The sequence below is a fragment of the Dasypus novemcinctus genome, chromosome 2 (genome assembly GCF_030445035.2).
Source record: "Dasypus novemcinctus isolate mDasNov1 chromosome 2, mDasNov1.1.hap2, whole genome shotgun sequence".
Lineage (NCBI taxonomy): Eukaryota > Metazoa > Chordata > Mammalia > Cingulata > Dasypodidae > Dasypus > Dasypus novemcinctus.
The window spans coordinates 42126793-42147778 of record NC_080674.1 but is presented as its reverse complement, the minus strand read 5'-3'; the positions used below and the strand labels follow the sequence as shown (position 1 = coordinate 42147778).

Here is a 20986-nt window from a genome sequence, read left to right as displayed (position 1 = left end):
AAATTAGGCCAACAGCAAATCCTGATTTAGAGTAAAACCAATTCTTTGAAAAATCTCTCGAAGACCCTCCTTCCAACTCTAAAAGTCTATGAATAATTTCATGGACATTTTTTAACAAATGACCCCACCATATGAACCTACTAAAAAACAAGATTGTAAAGTGATTTTATTTAGCAGATTCTCTGTTCAGGGCATAAAGGGCTTTTTGAAAATTGAAAATTTAAGCCATGTTCTTACTTGGATCACTTTTCCTGCACCATGAAGTTCAACCTGACATAAAAATGTGGAAATCTTCCCAACAGGGAGCACCATCCAGGTCATGGTGGCATTTGTGGCCCTTATATTTTCAAGGAAGACATTAAGTGGAGGCATTGGATGAACTGCAGAGAGAAAAAAAAAACAAGAGTGAGAAAGAAAGAAAAATTCAAGCACAGGTCCAAGAAGACTCTGGCAAATAGGACTTTATTTATTCATTTATTTATTCAACAAATATTTTTTAAAATATGTCTGAGATTTTTAGCAAACAAAACTGGACTTACGGTGATGTGTAGTGAACAAACCTATATCTCACTGATCATAATTAGAAACTCTGAATATAATACAAAAAGCAACTACCAGAGAGCAATTAAAACTAAACAAAAACAGGCAGGTTGTGGAGGGAAGTCAAAACATGGAAAAGTGACCCACTGAGGGAGGAGTATAACAGAACTCAGAGGCTAACCAAAATATTAATAATGTCAATGATACAATCCAAAATTACTCATCATACAAAGAACCAGAAATATGTTACCATTTCCCAAGGAAAAAACAGTAACAGATGTCAACTCAAATGATCCACAATGCTGAAATTATTAAACAAATCCATGAGGTAAAAGTTAAAACACTAGAAATGAAGATAAGGATAAATTTTCCCATCACAGAAATAGAAACAATAAAAAAGAGAACCAAGGGAATTGTGGGAAGATGGTGTTGGACTACGAGGCAGAGCTCAATGCTCTCACAAAAACAACAGAGAAAGAGCCAAAAGCTGCCTGATGGACCTGCTTTGGGGGTCAGCAGACCAGGACAGGTGCTACACAACTCCCAGAAGGGTGAGGAATAGAGAGAAAAAGAATTCAAACAAATGTTAGTTACCAAGCCCTTGTGGTGCCAGGAAGGACCCCTCTCCCCCACTCTCAAGATATTCAGCTGGGGTAGAAGCCTGGCTCACTGCAGCCAACTGAGAGGGGAACACATAACTTCCTCCTTGTCAGCTGTTTCAAGGGAGAAAGGAGGGGGAGTTGGGGTACTTTTTTCAGTGAATTCAGCTAGCAGAGCATGCTTTGAATCTCCACTCTGGAGATTGGACACAGGAAAGCCCAGAATGAAACACCTCTGTGGAAAGGTGTGCTGACGAGTACCACCCCACCGGCTGGTCTGATATTGCATGGACAAAAACTGTTCTCTGTTCTCTCTATATACTATCTCTGGGAGAAAAATCTGCACCCTGCTACTGAGTCACTGACCTGATTTTGATTACTTAAGCCAGGCAATTTTAAAGACTTAGAATAAGTTGAACAAAAAGTCAAAGAAGAGCTGTGGAAAAAAATAGGCAAGACAGAGAAATTGGCCATCAGAGAAATTCACCAACATATTCATATGCCTGGACATCAGCAAAAAATTGCAAGCCAAACTAGGAAACAGGGAAAGATGGCCCAGTCAAAAGAACTAACCAAATATCCTAAAGAGATACAGGATTTAAGACAATTAATCAGTGATAATCACACAACTCTCTTAAATCATTTCAAAGAATTTAAAGAAAAGATGGCTAAAGAAATAATGGATATTGAGAAGACACTGGGTGAGCATAAAGAAGAATTTGAAAGCCTGCAAGGAAAAGTAACAGACCTTATGGGAATGAAAGACATGAAGGATGAGATCAAAAATATATTAGAAACACATAAGAGCAGATTTGAATTGTTCAGAATTGCTCAAAATTGCTCAAAGATAGAATTAGTGATTTTGAAGACAGAATATTTGAACTGGAAAAGACAAGAGAACAGAAAGAGAAGAAAATGGAAAAAATAGAACAGTGTCTCAGGGAACTGAATGACAATGAGAAATGCACATATGCATTATTGGTATCCCAGAAGGAAAAGAGAATGGAAAAGGGGAAGAAAGAATATAGAAGAATATTTGAAGAAATAATGAACAAAAACTTCTCAACCCTTATGGAAGACATAAATATCAATATCCAAAAGAACAATGCAGCCCAAATAGAATAAATCCCAACAGACCTACCTGAGATATCTACTATTCAGTATGACAAATATCAGTGCTAAAGAGAGAATTCTGAAAGCAGCAAGAGAAAAGCAAAGCATCACATACAAGGGAAACACGATAAGATTAAGTGTCAACCTCTCATCAGAAACTACGAAGGAGAGAAGAAAGTGGTATGGTGTATTTATGGTACTGAAAGAGAAAAACTGACAGCCAAGATTTTGTATCCGGCAAAACTGTCCTTCAAACATGAGGGTGAGTTCAAAGTCTTCACAGACAAACAAAAACTGATAGAATATGTTACCAAAATGCCAGAATTATAAGTGATAATAAAGGTAGTGCTGAAGCCTGAAAGGAAAAAACATGGGTGAGAGATTTGGAGAAGAGTTTAGAAATGAATTTCATTAGGAAGGGTAAACTAAAGAATAAGAAGCCAGACAATAGAACAATATGACACCAGAGAACCAAAGGACAAAGTGGATGAAGTAAATAATGTCTATACGGTAATAACACTGAATGTTAATGGACTGAACTCCCCAATCAAAAGACATAGACTGATAGATAAAATAATAACAGCCATCTATATGTTGTCTACAAGAGACCCACCTCAGATGTAAGGACACAACCAAATTACAAGTGAAAGGTTGGAAAAAGGTATTCCATGCAAATAGTAACCAAAAAAGAGCTGGAATACCAATTCTAACATCGGACAAAATAGATTTGAAATGCAAAACTGTTAAAGGGATGAAGAAAGTCATTATACACATAAAATAGACAATTCACCAAGAAGAAATAACTACTAAATATTTATGCACCTAACCTGAGTGTCCCAAGATACATGAGGCACACATGGACAAAACTGAAGGGAGAAATACATGTCTCTACAATAATAGTTGGAGTCTTCATTACACTACTCTTAGTATTTGGATGAATATCTGGACAGACAACAAATAAAGAGATAGAGAACTTGGCTAATATGATAAGTGAACTAGACCTAACAGATATCTATAGAGCATTTCACCCCAAAACAATAGGATATACGTTCTTTTCAAGTGCTCATGGAGCCTTCTCCAAGATAGACCATATGTTGGGTCACAAGACAAGTCTCAATAAATTTAAAAAGATTGAAATTATACAAAACAATTTCTCTGATCATAATGGAATGAAGCTGGAAAACAATATTGGACAGAAAAAGGGAAAATTAATAAATATATGGATATTAAACAGCACATTCTTAAATAATCAGTGGGTCAAAGAGGAAATTGCAAGAGAATTCAGCAAATATCTTGAGATGAATGAAAATGAGAACACAACATATCAAAACCTATGGGACACTGCAAAGGCAGTACTAAGAGGGAAATTTGTAGCCCTCAATGCTTACATCTTACATTAAAAAAGAAGAAGGAGCTAAAATTGATGATCTAACTGCACACCTGGAGGAACTAGAGAAAGAACAACAAACTAATCCCAAATCAAGTCAAAGGAAAGAAATAGTAAAGATCAGAGCAGAAATAAATGAAATTGAAAACAAAAATACAATAGAATCAACAAAACCAAAAGTTGGTTCTTTGAGAGGATCAATAAAATCAACAAACCCTTAGCTAGACTGACAAAGAATAAAAGAGAGAACTTGCAAATAAAATCAGAAATGGGAGAGGGGACATTATGAATGATCCCACAGATATAAGATAGATCATAAGAGGATAATATGGAAACTGTATGCCAAAAAAACTAGACAATGTAGAGGAGATGGACAAATTCCTAGAAACACACAAACCATCTACACTGGTCCTAGATGAAGCAGAAGATCTCAACAAGCCAATAACAAGTGAAGAGATTGAAAGAGTCATCAAAAAACTTTGAAAGATGAAAAGCCCAGGACCAAATGGCTTCCCAGGTGAATTTTACCAGTCATTCAAAGATGATTTAATACCAGGCTTGCTCAAGCTCTTGCAAAAAACTGAAAAGGAAAGAACGCTACCAAACTCATTCAATGAAGCCAACATCACCTTAATACCAATAGCCAAAAATGTCTTTAAAAAGAACCAAGTTGGAGGTCTCCCATTTCCTGACCTTAAAGCATATTACTTAGCTACAGTGGTAAAAACAGCATGCTACTGGCATAAAGACAAACAAATTGACCAAAGGAACTGAATCAAAATCTCAGAAATAAACCCTCACATCTACAGTCAAGTGATTTTTGACAAGGCTGTTAAGCCCAACCAGCTGGACCATATCAGTCTATTTAATGAAAGTGCTGGAAGAACTGGATAACCATATCCAAAAGAATGGCAGAAGACCCCACCTCACACCTTATAAAAAATTAACTTAAAATGGACCAAGGACCCAAATATAAAAACTACAACCATAAAATTCCTAGAAGAAAATGTAGGAAAACTTCTTCACAATCTTGTGATAAGCAACAGTTTCTTCAATGTTACACCCAAAGCATGAGCAACAAAAGAAAGAAATAGATAAATGGGACCTCTTCAAAATTCAACATTTTTGAACCTTAAATTTTGAACCTTGTCAAAAGGGTGAAAATGCAGCCAACTCAATGGAACAAAATACTTGGCAATCACATATTTGATAAGGGTCTAATATCCATGATATACAAAGAAATCAGGAGGGAAGGGGCAAGATGGCATTAAGCGCACACTCATAACCTCTCTTGCAAGAAACAGCTGAGTGGGGGCAATATCCTGCCTGAGTAAGCTGTTTTGGGAATTTACAAAGCAGGAGGCTTTAGGGCATCAATCTGGAGAGAGTGTGACAAAGAGATTGATTGCCCCTGGTAAAACCATGAGTTTCTAGCCCTTGAGGCTGGAGCTGCAGGGTGGCTAAGCTGCACCCTCAGGGCAGGAAGCTGTGGGGAGCTCCAACTCATTCTCCAAGGGTGGTAGGGTGGAGTGGCATTTCCTTTCTGTGGGTTTGATTGCCTGGAACCCCGTTTTGAGCTGTGAAGAGCATACCGGCTGCCTCCAGTAGGTATCAGGAACTGGGGAGAGGAAAGTCTGCTGAGGCAGCCTGGTTTATCTAACCACCCTGGGATAGGGAAAATTGGACTGGGAGAAGGCAGAGTCAGGCAATTAACTAGTCCGGTGCTGAAAAATGCACAAAATTTCAACTCCACTAAGGGAGGCAGGCAGAATAAAGCACTTAATAAGCTTCCAAGAACCTACTTAGGAAGTAGGTGGTGCTCTCAAAGAGTGTTGAGAGTCATTTTTTTCTGTGGTGAGTCACCAGGGTTCCATTTGAATTTCAAAAGGGAATGCTCACACAGGCTATTGCATCCTGCTGTCCTAGGAGAGAAAGCAATAAGAATAGAAAGGGGGCAAGGACAGATTCCTAATCAGCAGGAATTTATCCAATTGCAAAGAGTCAAATCTGCCCAGCGGACAGTGACTAGATAGCTTTCTGAGGAGCTAGCTGACCCAAGGAGAAAGTTTAGCTCAGTGGAGGAGTGTCTACCTTGAATACACAAGGTCCCTAGTTTGATTCTAGGCTCCTCTTAAAGTAGTGACCTACCAGGATATTAAACATCCAGCTGATACTTTAGGATAGGGAAAACATAGACATTATTCTTGGGTCTCTTATTTTTCCTTAAAAAAAAAAAGGTTACTTTAAAAATTTATCTTTTTCCAAAATCCACTTCAAAACCTGAAGAGGGAAGGCTTCAAGGTAATTGACTGATCAACACCAGCAGCCTGAAAAGCTACCCAGGGGCCTCAGAGAGAAGGCTGTTTTTCCTTACTTTTTGTTTGACTCCTTGCTTGCGGGTTTCTTTGCTTGTTTTTGTTTTCTTGTCTTTCTTTCCTCTTTTTCCTCCTCCCTTTTTTAAAAATAAGGTGCAGCTGGCCTGTTTCTTATTTGCTGTGTTTCCTCTTCCTTGATTTCCTCTTTTCTGTGTATACCGATTTTGGCTAACAGTGCTCTCTCTCTTTCTTCCTACATCTTTCTATCTTCTGCTTTCTTTTGTTGCTCTTACATTCCACCTCTCTTTCTTTAGTCCCCAATTTTTCTGGTTTTTTATTTTTAATTTTTCTATTCTGTTTTCTTTCTTTTATCAACTTTTTTCTTTCATCCTTTCTTTTCTCCTTTCTTTTCTCCTTCCCTCACTCCTCATCATTCTGGCCTTTTAATTCATTCTATATACTTCTCTATATTTGGTTTCCCATTTCATTGTAGATATGCCAATTTTTTATTCCTATTACTCTATCTTCCTAGGTCTTACATGGTTGTTTCTTCTAACTTTTACTATCATTATTACTATTATCGTTTTTCTTTTCTTACCTCTTTGCTTTCTCTGGCCCTAATCTTTTTCCTTCAAGGGAACACAGACTACAAGGAAATAGCATAAGAAGAACAAAATGTCAAAGAGAAAACTTAACACATACACAAAAACAGCAACTAAATAAAACCCTAGAGTAGAGGGAAAAGCTAATCAACTGAATAAACCCATCAAGATAAAAAGATGACCAGACAGCAACAAAAAAATCACAAACCACACCAAGAAACGGAAAGACATGGCCCAATCCAATGAACAAACTAAAAACCAGGAAGAGAAGCAGAACATCAAACTACTAATAAAAGCTGACCAAACAAAGATCATGGACCAACTTAATGAGGTGAAGGAAGAGATTAAGGATATTAAGAAAACACTGGAGAACATACTGAAGAATTGTAAACATACATAAAAAGATAACAGATATGATGGTGATGAATGGCACAATCCAAGAAATCAAAAATACACTCTCAGCACACAACAGAAGACTGGTCCAGGCAGAGGAAAGAATTAGTGATGTGGAAGATAATACATCTGAAATCAGATAGTAGAACAGATAGATAAAAAGATAGAAAAAAATCCAACAGGGACTTAGGAATTTGAATGCCAACAAGAAACATAAAAACATGCACACTAGGGAAGTGGACTTGGCCCAGTGGATAGGGCATCTGTCTACCACATGGAAGGTCCGCGGTTCAAACCTCGGGCCTCCTTAACCGGTGTGGAGCTGGTCCAGGCAGAGTGCTGATGCGTGCAAGGAGTGCCGTGCTATGCAGGGTGTAGGGGAGCCCCACGTGCAAGCAGTGTGCCCTGTAAGGAGAGCTGCCCAGTGCAAAAGAAAGTGCAGCCTGCTCAGGAATGGTGCTGACACACAGAGAGCTGATGCAGTAAGATGATGCAAAAAGAAACACAGATTCCCATGCTGCTGACAACAACAGAAGTGGACAAAGAAGAACATGCAGCAAATGGACACAGAGAACAGATAACTGGGGTGGGGGGGGAAGGGGAGAGAAAAAACAAAACAAAACAAACATGCACACTATAGGCATCCCAGAAAGAGAAGAAAAGGGAAAGGGGACAGAAGGGATGTTGGAAGAAATAATGGCCAAAAACTTCCCAGCCTTATTGAGTGAGATGGATGTACATGTCCAGGAAGTGCAGCACACTCCAAACAGTATAAATTCCAATGGGCCTACTCCAAGATATATACTTGTCAAACTCTCCAATGCTCAAGAGAAAATACCGAAGGCAGCAAGAGAAAAGAGAACCATCACAGACAAGGGAAGCTCAATAAGAATAAGTGCTGATTTCTCACCTGAAACCATGCACACAAAGAAATCATACAACTCGAACAATAAAAGACAAAATGCCAAATTAAAAAATGGGCGAAAGACTTGAAAAGACAATTGGCTGACGAAGAAATACAAATGGCAAAGAAACACATGAAAAACTGTTCAACATAACTGGTGATTAGGGAAATGCAAATCAAAACTACAAAGATATCATTTTACACCTATTAGACTGGCTGCTATTAAAATCAGAAAATTGTAAATGTTGGAGAGGATGTGGAGAGATAGGAACACTTAATTCACTTTGGTGCGAATGTAGAATGGTACAGCACTCTGGAGTACTGTTTGGCAGTTCCTAAGGAAGTTGAATCTAGACTTCCCATGTGACCCGGCAATACCATTACTAGGTATATACTCAGAGAAAATGCCAATATTCATAGTGGCATTATTCATGATTACCAAAATCTGGAAACTACCCAGTGTCTTTCAACTGATGAATGGATAAAAAAATTGTGGTGCATTCACATGATGGAATATTATGCAGATATAAGAAGAAATGAAGTTGAAGCATATAACAACATGAATGAACCTGGAGGACATTGTGTTGAGTGAAACAAGCCAGATACAAAAGACAAATACCATATGATTGTACTATTATGAACTAAATATATTGTGTACCCTCACAGATTGAATAATTACAATATAGGTCATCAGAAAATAGGAGGGTAGAGAATGGGAAACTGAGGGTTAATCTGTGTAGAACTGGTAAAAAGGTTGTTTGTAAATCTTTGGAAATGAATAGAAATGGATAAAGCATATCATGTTATTTGTAACTAGCAGTGCTACTGTATAGGTATGACAGTGGTTGAAAGGGAAAGTCTAAGGTCATGTATATTACAAGAGGAAAGCTAAAAACTGAACACGGGACTATATAATATAGTAAAACCTCATGTAAAATATGAATACAGGTGATATTGCATATAAAAGACTGTTTTTACAAAATGTAAATACAAATATACTAGAGAGAAGGAAAAAGAATAGGAACTATGTATGGCAGGTGAAGCATTGAGATATTGAGATCTGATCTGTTTTGTTTGTTTTTCATTTATTATTATTGGAGTAATGAAAGTGCTCTGAGAATGACTAGAGTGATGAATGTACAAATATGTGACTGTGGTTGTACTCTTTGTATGGATTTATGCTTTATTAAGATGTATCAATAAAATTGAAAAAAAGGTAAAAAAAAAGAGAGAACCCAGTGGAAATTTAAAAACTGAAATATTTAAAAAACCTCATTGGATGGGGTTCCTTTTTTAGAAAAGAGTGAGTAAGCACATTCTATCCTGTCCATCCACTGAATGCAGTGTACACCACGGATGGGACAGTGATTTGAATACTCTCTGAGATAAACAAGATTTGACTTGAAGTACTACTGAACTGGCAGTGAATTTACTTTTTGTTTTTTTCATGATTTGACTTGAAGTACTACTGAACTGGCAGTGAATTTACTTTCTGTTTTTTCCCCATCAGTGTTCCCAACACTTGTCCTAGAGCGAAGGCACAGTTGTAGAATGAGTGCTAGAGTGGGGGGTAACTAAAGTTCCAGATTTCTGGTCAGAGAATAAAAAAGGAGAGCTCCAAAAAGTGAAAAAGTTCCAGGGAGGGAAATCATGGAAAGGGAGGTACTTAGAAAAGTCACTCCAAAAAGCTGTTTATGAAATCGTATGCTTACTCCCAAGTTAGGCATGTATTGATCTGACCATAACCAGCACAACAAAGACTTTGAGAAAATAACAGACTACTGACTAGGTCCCAAGCAGGCTACGGGGTGGCACACATGTGTGACAGATCTGAAAAGCACTGCAAAGGCTTTGAACACTAAACTGGCAATGGAGCCACAGCTCACAAGAGTTGGGCTGAAACTTGCAGCCTGAACCTAATCAGATCAGTTGCCTACCAAAGCAAAACTATCAGTATTCTCCATAAGATCTAAATACTCAGAGTCTTATAATACACGAAATGTCTAGGATAAAATTCAAAATTATCCAGCATTTGAAAAACCAGGAATGGTTTTTCCAAATGAAAAAAGACAATTGACAAATGCGAATAACAAGATGATACAGATTGGAATTGTCTGACAAAGACTTTAAAACAGCTGTTACAAAATGCTCCAACAAGCAATCACCCTCTTCAGTGGGAGAGAGTAAAGGAACTTATATGGTTATTAAGCTCCTACATTTTATTTGAAGTGGTAAAATATTAATTCTAAGAAAAATGAGAAAAGTAAGTAACGTATATTGTAATCCCTATAGAAATTACTAAAACAGAACACAGAGAGAGCAGATATAGCTCAGTTGGTTGACTGCCTGCTTCCCATGTACAAGGCCCTGGGTTCAATCCCTTGTACCTTCTAAAAACAAAACAAACGAATAAACCAGCTCTCATTGAGAAATAGATGTAACTCAGTGGATAAGGACCTGCTTCCCATGTACAAGGTCTTGGGTTTAATAATCTCCAGTACCTCCTTGAAAAAAAAAAAAAGAACACAGAGATGTAGCCAAAAAGCCAATAGACAAATTGAAATGGAATACTAAAAATTATTCAAATAATCCAAAAGGGGGCAGGAGAGGGGGAACAGAGAACCAAAAGACAGAGGGAACAAATAGCAAATAAATAATAAAATGATAGGCCTAAATCTAACCATATCAATAATTATATTAAATATAAATGGTTTAAACACACCAATTAGAGGACATTATAAGATTAGATAATTTCTTTTTCCTCACAGTAAAGACACAAGGACCTTTTTTCTGTCCCTTGAAAAACCCAGAGCTTGTTCCTATCCCATGACCTTTTTGTATTCTTTTCTTTTGCTTCAGATTCTCTTTCCCTAGATGTTTACTGCCTTATTCCCATCCTTTAGGACTCAGTCTACTCCAAAAGGTTTTCACTAACCATCAAAACTGAAGTAACATCCTAGGCATTCTCTACCCCATTACTTGAATTTTATCTTCTTATTAGGATTAACCAATCCTGAAACTATTCTATTGACTATACATCTTTACTGTGCATCTCCACTCCTGACTCTTACCCTCCCCAAACACAAATATTATGATAAATGGAAGTTCATAAGGGGCAGTTACTCAATCTGTTTCACTGCTGGAACCCCAGTTTCTGCAACATTGGAGGCTCTGAGTAAATAGTTGGCTGACTGAAGTAATGATTAAGCTGACATCTAAAATATATAGAGGGGTAAGGAAGGTAAAAGGGGAAGGAGGAGCAGTCTAGGAAAAGTAAACAACATGTATAAAGATTCTGCATTAAAAACAATTTGCTGGGGAAGCAGACTTGGCCCGTGGTTAGGGCGTCCGTCTACCACATGGGAGGTCCACGGTTCAAAAACCCCGGGCCTCCTTGACCCGTGTGGAGCTGACCCATGAGCAGTGCTGATGCGTGCAAGGAGTGCTGTGCCACGCAGGGGTGTCCCCCGTGTAGGGGAGCCCCACACGCAAGGAGTGAGCCCCGTAAGGAGAGCTGCCCACTTGGAAAGAAATGGCATTGCACACTTGGAGAGCTGACACAACAAGATGATGCAACAAAAAGAAACACAGATTCCCATGCCGCTGACAACAACAGAAGCAGACGAAAAAGACACAGCAAATAGACACAGAGAACAGACAACTGGGGTGGGGGTGGGGGTGGGGGTGGGGGGAAGGGGAGAGAAATAAAATAAATAAATAAATCTTTTTAAAAAAACAATTGCTTATCATTGAGTGTAACTTTTGGATGAACTGTGTGCTTTTTAATATGTATTGATAAAATTGATTTTTTAAAAATAAAATACAATTTGCAACAAACATGTAGGAGAGTCAGAGGCCCAAGGACTTAAGGCCAGAGAACAAGGGACAAAGAAGCAAGTAGCAGCCAACCTGTGCAGGGCCATATAGGTCATGTTAAGCAGTGTCGTTTATATCTTAAGAGAAATGCTCTGTTGCTTTTGAAGCAGGGACATGATATGATCATATTTGGTCTGCAATGATGACCTGTACTGAGGTGGACAGAATATCAAGATAATGGTAGACCTGGGGAGAAGCTATATCTATAGTTGAAGTAAGGAGGGCAGTGGAGTGGGCTAGGGGAGAAATTGTGGAGATCGAAAGAAGTAGGTGGATTCATTAAACACTTAGGAGAAAAAAATAGATAATTGTTGATTGAGTGAGTGGGAATGGTGAAAGAAAGGTTCCAAAGATGATTTCTAAGTAAATGACTTACATTAAAGTGGATTTGTAGGTCATACCATTCGTGGAGATAGAAAAGAACCAAATTTGAGGAGGGGGGCAATGTCATGAATTCAATTTTGAAAAAGCTGGGTATAAGAGGCATTTGAGACATCCCAGAGGAGATGTCAAGGAGGTAGATATATAGATCTATAGCTGAGAAAAGACAGCTTGTGGCATCTGTAAATAGGAATTTAGTAAAGTCATGAGTATGGATCAAGTAAAGAGAAAAGGAAGTCTAGGGTCAGGGCTTGAAGAACTACAAATATTGGTATCTGAATAGAGGAAGACAAGCCTGTAAAGAAAATAGAGATGCAGTGGCTAGAGAGGTAAGAATAAAACCAGGAGAGTGGTCTACCTATATAAAAAAAGAGCCTTGTTTGGGATCTAGGAAAAAAGAGTCAAATTCTCTATTTGAGGGAAGGAAACATAACAAAATTACTCTATGATGATTCTGTTATAGTTGAAAGCAGTATGCAATAAAATGTAGGGCCTGTTTGGGGGCCTAATGCAAATGTTATCTATGGTAGTTGGAAAAGAAGATAACAGAGGAGGTAAAAAAAAAAAAAAAGGAACACTACTAGGGAGTTGCTAAACATGGGCATAATGATGACTCCAACTCTTAGATCAATGGAGAAAGAAGTATAGGAACATTAAGATTCAGAGAAAACTAAGGAATTCTGCACCGCCAGTCCACTCCTCCCCCCCTCCCTCCAGCAGTGGAAATTCAGACTGCTGGAGCAGGCAGAACAGGAGCCCTGAAGAGGCAAGAGCAGAGGAAAACAGATGGAACTGAACTGCCTGGGGCGGGGGTGTCTCTACCCTACCCCCTCCCCCAGTTCCTCAGGTCTAGTAGATTACAATCTGACCACCTAATGCTGCTTCCTGAGGAGTGAGAGGGACCAGGTGGAGGGCACAGAGTCCTGTCTTGAAGGATGGTTTGGTACAGTGAGGAGGGGTTAATTGTGTTTTTCTGGGTCTGAAGCTCTCCATGCTCAGCTCACCCCCATAGGGCATGCTATGCTGTAGACTTTGAGCTGACAACACTGAGGTCGGCCTTTTAGCCTTTCTCTGATATTTATTGCCTTTCATCATAGTCAATACTTGCAGACGAATTCAAGCTCACAAGCCAAAATAATGAAATTTCTGAGCAGTATCAGTATAACAGGAGAAACACAACAAAGTGATTTATGGATTGCAATGAAGCAGCAGTATTAAGACAGACAGGCCAACAATTGAAATAAGCAAAAGGAACATTATAAAAGAGACATTGGAAGTCAAAGTATTAGCATAAAGAAGATATACAATAGTTCTAAACTATGAACCTAAAAAAATACCCTCAAAGTATATAAAGTAAAAATTTATAGAACTACAGGGAGAAAGGAATAATTATCCCAACATAGTGGGTGATTTTAACACTCCTCAATTATTGATAGATGCATAGAGTATATCTCAGCAATGCAACAAACTTAACCTAACAGGCAAGAAGTGCATTTACAAGTCATCATATACTACATCAATGCTTCTCAAACTTGAATGTGCATAAAAATCACCTGGGGGACTTGTTAAAACGCAGATTCAAGTCCAGTAGGTCTGAGGTCAAGCCTGAGATTCTGCACTTACACAAAGCTCCCAGTGATACTGATACTCCAATCCAAAGACCACATTTTAACAGCAAGGTTCAAGACCATTAAATAAACCTCAACCATTTCAATAAATATATATCACACAGGCATCTCTGAGAACAGTGTAATTTTTGTTAGAACTTAATAACAAAAAGGCAAAAAATTCTTCTATTTTAAAAATTTCAAACACAAATAATCCAGCAATAGAGATGGTCTTGCTCAGAATTAATTATAGTGAAGGTATTATCATGCCAAAATTTGTTGGATGTATTCCCTTCAAGGGAAATTTATAGTTTTAAATGTTTACATTTGTGAGCAAGTATCCACCTTAAGGAAATAAAACAAATAATAGCATAAATCCAAGAAAGTAGGAGAAAACAGTTAATGAGTAGGCAATTCGATGAACACAGAAAGAATGATACAATGAAAAGAATATTTAAAAACCAAAAATTATGTTTTTTAAAAAAACTAGCAAAATAGTTAAACTTATAGCAAAGCTGATTAATGAGTGCAAAGGCACATATAAATAATATTATGAATGGAAAAGAACACAGAACCACAGGCAAAGTAGAAATCAGTGAGATTACTAATAAGAGCTTACTATTTCAAAACAGACTAAATGGTACAGGATACTAAAAGCAATATAAATCAGATTTTTAAAAAACTCATAGGGAAGCAGACTTGGCCCAGTGGTTAGGGTGTCTGTCTACCACGTGGGAGGTTCACAGTTCAAACCCTGGGCCTCCTTGACCCGTGTGGAGCTGGCCCACATGCAGTGCTGATGTGCGCAAGGAGTGCCATGCCACGCAGGGGTGTCCCCCGCGTAGGGGAGTCCCGTGCGCAATGAGCACGCCCTGTAAGGATTGCCGGCCAGCGCTAAAGAAAGTTCAGCCTGCCCAGGAATGGCGCCGCACACATGGAGAGCTGACACAACAAGATGATGCAACAAAAAGAAACACAGATTCCTGTGCCGCTTACAACAACAGAAGTGGACGAAGAAGACACAGCAAATAGACACAGAGAACAGACAACCGGGGCAGGGGGATGGGGGAGAAGAGGAGAGAAATAAATAAATAAATAAATAAATAAATAAATAAATAAATAAATCTTAAAAAAAAAAAAAACCTCTTATATTAGGTGATAGACCTCAGGAAAGAAAGAGATACAAGCCAAAAATTCTTTTCAAAACTGAAGCTCTCACTGGAAGAGCACAAGAGCAAATAAACACAACAGATGGCCCCATAAATGAATAGAAGGAACTAAAGGAATAAAAAGGAGACAAAGTTTTAAAATTTTAAAATCAAATATTAATGAAGACAGATATTTCTCCAAAGATACACAAATGGCTAATAAGCACATAAAAGATGCTCCATACTATTAGGCATTATGGAAATGCAAATCAAGACCTCTTCAGACCCATTAGGATGGCTATTATTTCAAAAAGGAAAAATAATAAGTGTTGAAGATGTGGATGAACTGGAACTCTCATGCTCTGCTGGTGGGAGTGTAAAATGGTGCAACTGCTGCGGGAAACAGTTTGGTGGTTCCTCAGAATGCTAAACAGAATTACCATATGACTCAACTATTCCACTCCTAGGTATATATCCAAAAGAACTGAAAGCAGGAACTCAAACAGATATTTGTATACCAGTGCTTGCAGTAGTATTATTCACAACAGTCAAAAGGTGGAAATAACCCAAGTGTCCATTGACAGATGAATGACAAACAAAATGTGATATACACATACACTGGAATAGTGTTCTGCCATAAAAGGAATAAAGTTCTGATACATGCTACGAGATGCATTAAGCTTGAAAACATTATGCTAAGTGAAATAAGTTAGACACAAAAGGACAAATATTATATGATTTCCTCCTATGTGAAATATCCAGAATAAGCAATTCATAGAGACAGAAAGTAGATTATTCATTTCCAGGGGTTGTGAGGAGGGGAAATGGGGAGTTACTGTTCAATGAGCTGAGTTTCTCTTTTGGGTGGTAAAAAATTTTGTTAATGGATAGTGGTGATGTACCACAACACTGTAAATGAAATTAATGCCACTAATTGCTTATTTAAAAATGGCAAATATTAGATATGTTACCACAATAAAAATAATTTAAATTAATAAATGAAGAGATAAAAATAATTCAAAAGAAAATGACAAAACAACAAAGCAAAGAATTTCCAATATATGGATAATAGGAGTTCTTAAGGAATAAAATAAAAGAAAGGTAACACAACAAATTCTTAAAAACTATAATTCAAAAAAACTTTTCTGAAATAAGAAAGCAAACTTGAAACTGCATACTGAAAGAACATATCAAGTTCTTGAGAATACCAACGCTAAAAAAAACTCTAGTAAAATCATTGAACTTTAAAGAAAAAGAAAACAGCATTAGTAACAACAACAACAAAACAGCCTTTGAGCATCTAGGAAAAGAGACCAAATGACTGCTGAAGGAAAAAAACCTTAGATTACCATTACCATTAGGCTTTCATCAGCCGTGCTTTATTCCAGAAGAAAATGGAGTTAGGAATGTAAGGGAAAGATTATATATCCAGCCAAACTGACCTTTAAGTATATAAACTTACATACTTAAAGTCAGACTTTCATTTATATCCAATAATTCCCTATGTACTTCCCAAAGAATGTACTAGAGAATGAACTTCAGATAACTGAAATGACTAAAGAAGTTTATACTAAAGGACTGATGGTGGTATTAAGCCTATATAGTTTCTTATAGATCTACGATTAAATAAAGTTTAAAAGGGTGGTGGTAAAGTATGTAAGATCTATATATTTTGATAATGCAGATATAGTTTGGTTTTTTAAAATGGGGGTAGATAATAAAAAAATATTTTAAATGGTGAGAGAGAAAATATATGTTTAAAAATTCTACACTGTTTTTGGTCATTGTTTTGGTAGTGGAAATACAACAGATGTGTCAAAAATATACTTAGGAAAAATTTTAAACTTTATGAAGAGACATTAACAAAGATCTAAAGAAATATAAAGATATACCAAGATTTACTAAGAAGACTTAGTAAAATAGAGATGTCAATCTCTCCAAAATGCATTTATAGATTAATCAGAGTTTTTAACAAGGGGTCTGTGAACTTGAGTTGAAATTCAAAAAAAACATTATTCGTGTGGGGACATGTTGGTGCGGGTGTTATATATTTATTAAATAATACACAGTGTAGCGTGGACTTAGTAAGGGGTCCATGGTTTTCACCTCACTGGCAAAGGGGTTCATGGGGAAAAAAACGTCAAAAATCCCTGGATTAAATGCAAATCCAATGAAAATCACAACAGGGATTTTCTTGCATTTGATAAATTCTAAGATTTATATAGAAGAAGATAACACCAAGACAGTGAGGAGCTCTTGAAGAAGAACAGGGAGGAGCACTCACCTTACCTGGTTATCAAGATTCTTCTGAAACTTCAGTTAATTGTGTATGGTACTGGTGCAAGAACAGACAAACTGATCAGTGGAACTCAGTAAGAGTCTAGAAATAGACTTACACTTTTGTAATAAGGAAAGAGTTTGCTAGTCAAATCAGTAGAAAAAGGAAAGCTATTCAGGAAATAGAAATGGGAAAATGGTTATTAACAAGAAAAGTTCAATGTCATATCACTACCACACTCAGTATATAAAAATCAATTCCAGAGGGACCAAGGATTTAATTGTCTAACAAAAACATTTTAAATTCTTAGTAGAAATTTATAGATGATTATCTTGCCAATTTTGGGGTAGGGAACGATTTCTTTAGAAAAACAGATTGGTATATTTACAAGATTCTGTTTTGGGTGGTAAAAATTTTTAATTTTTAAAAAAATTGAGAACTTTTCTTTACCAATAGACACATTAAAGAGGTAAAAGTTAAACTGTTAGAAGATGTTAGCAAAACAAATCAACAACAAAGGGTCAGTATCAAGCATTGATAAATAATTCCTACAAATAAAAAAGATAAAGCATAAACAACCCATAGAAAAACGGGCAGATGACATGAAAAAGAATTTCATAAAAGAGGAAACAGATGTGGTCAAACCACAGGAAGAGAAGGTCAACCTCATTAGTGATCAGGGATGTACAGATCAACACCACCATGAAATACCATTTTACATTCAATTGGCAAAAGTGAAAAAGCATGACAAGGCCAACTTGGAGAGAAAATGTGAATCCACGGGGTTGGAATATAGTCGGTACAACCACTTCGGAAAATAATTTGGCATTATCTCATAAGTTGAACAGTCACATACTCTATGTGTACATACTGTGCAACCAAGAAAACCAACTGCACAGGTATCCTGGAGACATACAGAAGAATGCTCAGATTAGCAATGTCCATAATAACAAATCTTTATACAGCCTGAAAACCCATCAAAGGAGAGTGCATGAATAAAATAGGGTATGTTTACACAATGAAATAATAAACAGTAGGAAAAATGAATGCACTACAGCCACACCCAATATTCTGCCTAAATCTTAGAAATTTAACACCATGTTAGGGAAGTAATTACTATATTATTACACATGCAGCTTGATATCTTTTGTCTACATTAAGACTAAACAAAATAAAACCTATTCTTTTTAGGATTACATACCAGACGAGAATAAGCGCACAGACACGGTTTAATGTGGTAGCTATCTTGGAGGAAGCAACGGGAGAAGGAGTATCAAATGGGAACTTAAATAAGTTATTGTCAAAGTTCTAGTTTTTAAGTTGGTTAATGACTTCACTGGTACTTATTGTGTGATTAAAACAAAGAAATAATAGGGGTCATATGCACACATGCATCCAAGAGAAGAGGTGAGGCACGGATAAGAGTTTATAATTAATCCAAATCAAATTCTAATTTAAAACTTTCACTCAAGCCGTGGATTAGGCAAATATCCATAGTACATTTACTTGAACACTCACTGTGTCAAACAAAGATGTGTCATTGGCCACTAAAGACTATGACAATTCTAGTCTCACCTCGATGACTCAGGTTAAAAAGAATATTGACGCTTCTCTTCCTTAAGTTGGTTTCAGCTATCAGTGTGAAGTTATATATTTCTTGTGAGTCTTGAGTTACTTGCCAAGTACACCAGTTTTTGTGCTTACAAACTTCCTTTTTCTGGGAAAATCTTTAAAAAATAAAAACCAATTACAGGGTTTACACTTCTGTTAAAGCAGGCATATCCCCTTACACAGGGGCACACTCAGTACTTTTCAAGCTATGTTCCACTGGAAAGCATTGACCACCACCAAATACTAATAATGAAAATATTGCTTCAAGAAATTTGATTTATGTGGCTAAATGTGCAGCAATGAATTGCTGTCTCACTCTTATGGATGGTAAGAATAGCTTTCAATTTATTTTAAGTATTCTTAAAGAGTCAGAAACTGGGTAGACTCAGGTCATCAGGTGAAATTCTTTTTGCATCAAGATTCACCATTAACTCTCTTCCTTAGAGTTTTGTTTTGTTTTGTTTTGTTTTGTTTTTAGGAGGTACCAGAGATTGAACCCAGGACCTCTTACATGGGAAGCAGGCGCTCAAACACTGAGCTTTATCTGCTCTCTGACGAGAATAGTTTTATATGCTTTTTATTTTTTTATTTATTTCTCTCCCCTTTCTCTCCCCTCCATCTCAGTCTCCCGCCATCCCCCCCGCCTCAATTGTCTGCTCTCTGTGTCCATTCACTGTGTGTTCTTCTGTGTCCGCTTGTATTCTTGTAAGCAGCACTGGGAATCTGTGTCTCTTTTTGTTGCATCATCTTGCTGTGTCAGCTTTCCTTGTGTGCAGTGCCACTCCTGGGCAGGCTGTGTTTTTTATCGCACAGGGCGGCTCTCCTTACAGGGCACACTCCTTGTGCATGGGGCTCCCCTTCACAGGGGTCACCCCTGTGTGGCCCGGCATTCCTTGTGCATATTAGCACTGCGTGTGGGCCAGCTCACCAATAGGTCAGGAGGCCTGGGTTTGAAACTTAGACCTCCCATATGGTAGGCAGATGCTCTATCAGTTGAGCCAAATCCACTTTCCAAGAATTGTTTTTTGTTTGTTTGTTTTTAGGAGGTACCAGGGATCGAACCCAGGAAATTGTACGTGGGACGCAGGTGCTCAACCACTTGAACTACATCTGCTCCCCTCTTAGCGTTTTTATATATTTTTAATTTTTTTCCCTCTTATTGCTTTTATATTACATTTTCTTCAACAAAATTCAGGCTGAAAGTATTGTGCACTTGTGACCATTTAAAGATTCTCCCGACACGGGCAGGGCTGTTTTGAAATATTTGTGCAAATTTCCTGCAGCATTTAAGTGTAGTGTTTGTTGTGCTGCCATAAGGACCTTAAACAAGGAAGGGTGAAATCTGTCAATAATGTAACCAGAGCTAACTTACGATTCAAATAAAGTGTATTTTGCAGGAGAAGGTATAAAAGATTCTGGGCCACTCCCCGGATCCCAGGTACACTTCAAAGTCTTGAAGTCCTGAGTTTCACAAGAAAAGTCTTTGGGCTCCTCAATTACTTCTGTCCATTCAAAGAGAAAACAAAAAACAAAAACAAAAGAAAGATCTGGTTAAGCCCTTTTATTTGAAGACATGTGTAGTGGGCTTAACGTTCAAGTCCTAACTCCTCGAACCTGTAAACAAGACCTGACTTGGAAATAGAGTCTTTGCAGATATAACCAAGTAAGGGTTAGGTCATACTGAATTCAGGTAGGCTCTAAATTCAATGACAGGTATCTTCATAAGAGAAAAGAGGGGGAGATTTGGATACTGAGGGACAGAGAGACACACAGAGAAGGCCATGTGGCAAAAGGGTCAGAGACAGAATGCTGCAGCTATAACCCATGCATCACCAAGGACGGTGGGAACCATCAAAAGCTGGCAGAGGCAAGGAAGGGTTCTTCCCTATCACCTGCAGAGGGAGCACGGCCCTGGTATGAACTTGATTTTAAACTTCTGGCTTCCAGAACTGCGAGAGAATAAACATATTTTTGTTGTTTTAAACCATCGGGTTCTTGGTAATTTGTTTGGGGTAGCCCTAGGAAATGAAAACAAGTCAACAAGATGCTCTGTTTGGAGTCTGAAGTCAGAGTTCTCTGAACAATGCCTTCACGTGGCCAGCTCTGGAAGTCACACTTCTGTAGCAAATGGAGAGACTTCCTATCACCTCCTCATCTGGGACCCCTTCCTACCTTCCTTCCCCTGTGATTTTATGGGGTACCATGAGGATGGGTGGTAGGTGTTCTGCAGAG

The 20986-nt window shown here is 37.7% G+C and overlaps 1 protein-coding gene across 2 annotated transcripts in view; it reads right to left on the bottom strand.

Moving 5' to 3' along the window:
• Nucleotides 1-20986, bottom strand: part of OSMR (oncostatin M receptor) — a 95922-nt gene that overhangs the window by 38114 nt on the left and 36822 nt on the right. For both annotated transcript variants that reach the window (XM_004449887.4, XM_004449889.4), the window contains exons 6-8: nucleotides 20127-20256; nucleotides 18719-18870; nucleotides 238-380 (exon numbers count right to left, since the gene is read on the bottom strand). In XM_004449887.4, the coding sequence (XP_004449944.1) occupies nucleotides 238-380; nucleotides 18719-18870; nucleotides 20127-20256 (425 nt within the window). The remainder of the gene's footprint in view (nucleotides 1-237; nucleotides 381-18718; nucleotides 18871-20126; nucleotides 20257-20986) is intronic.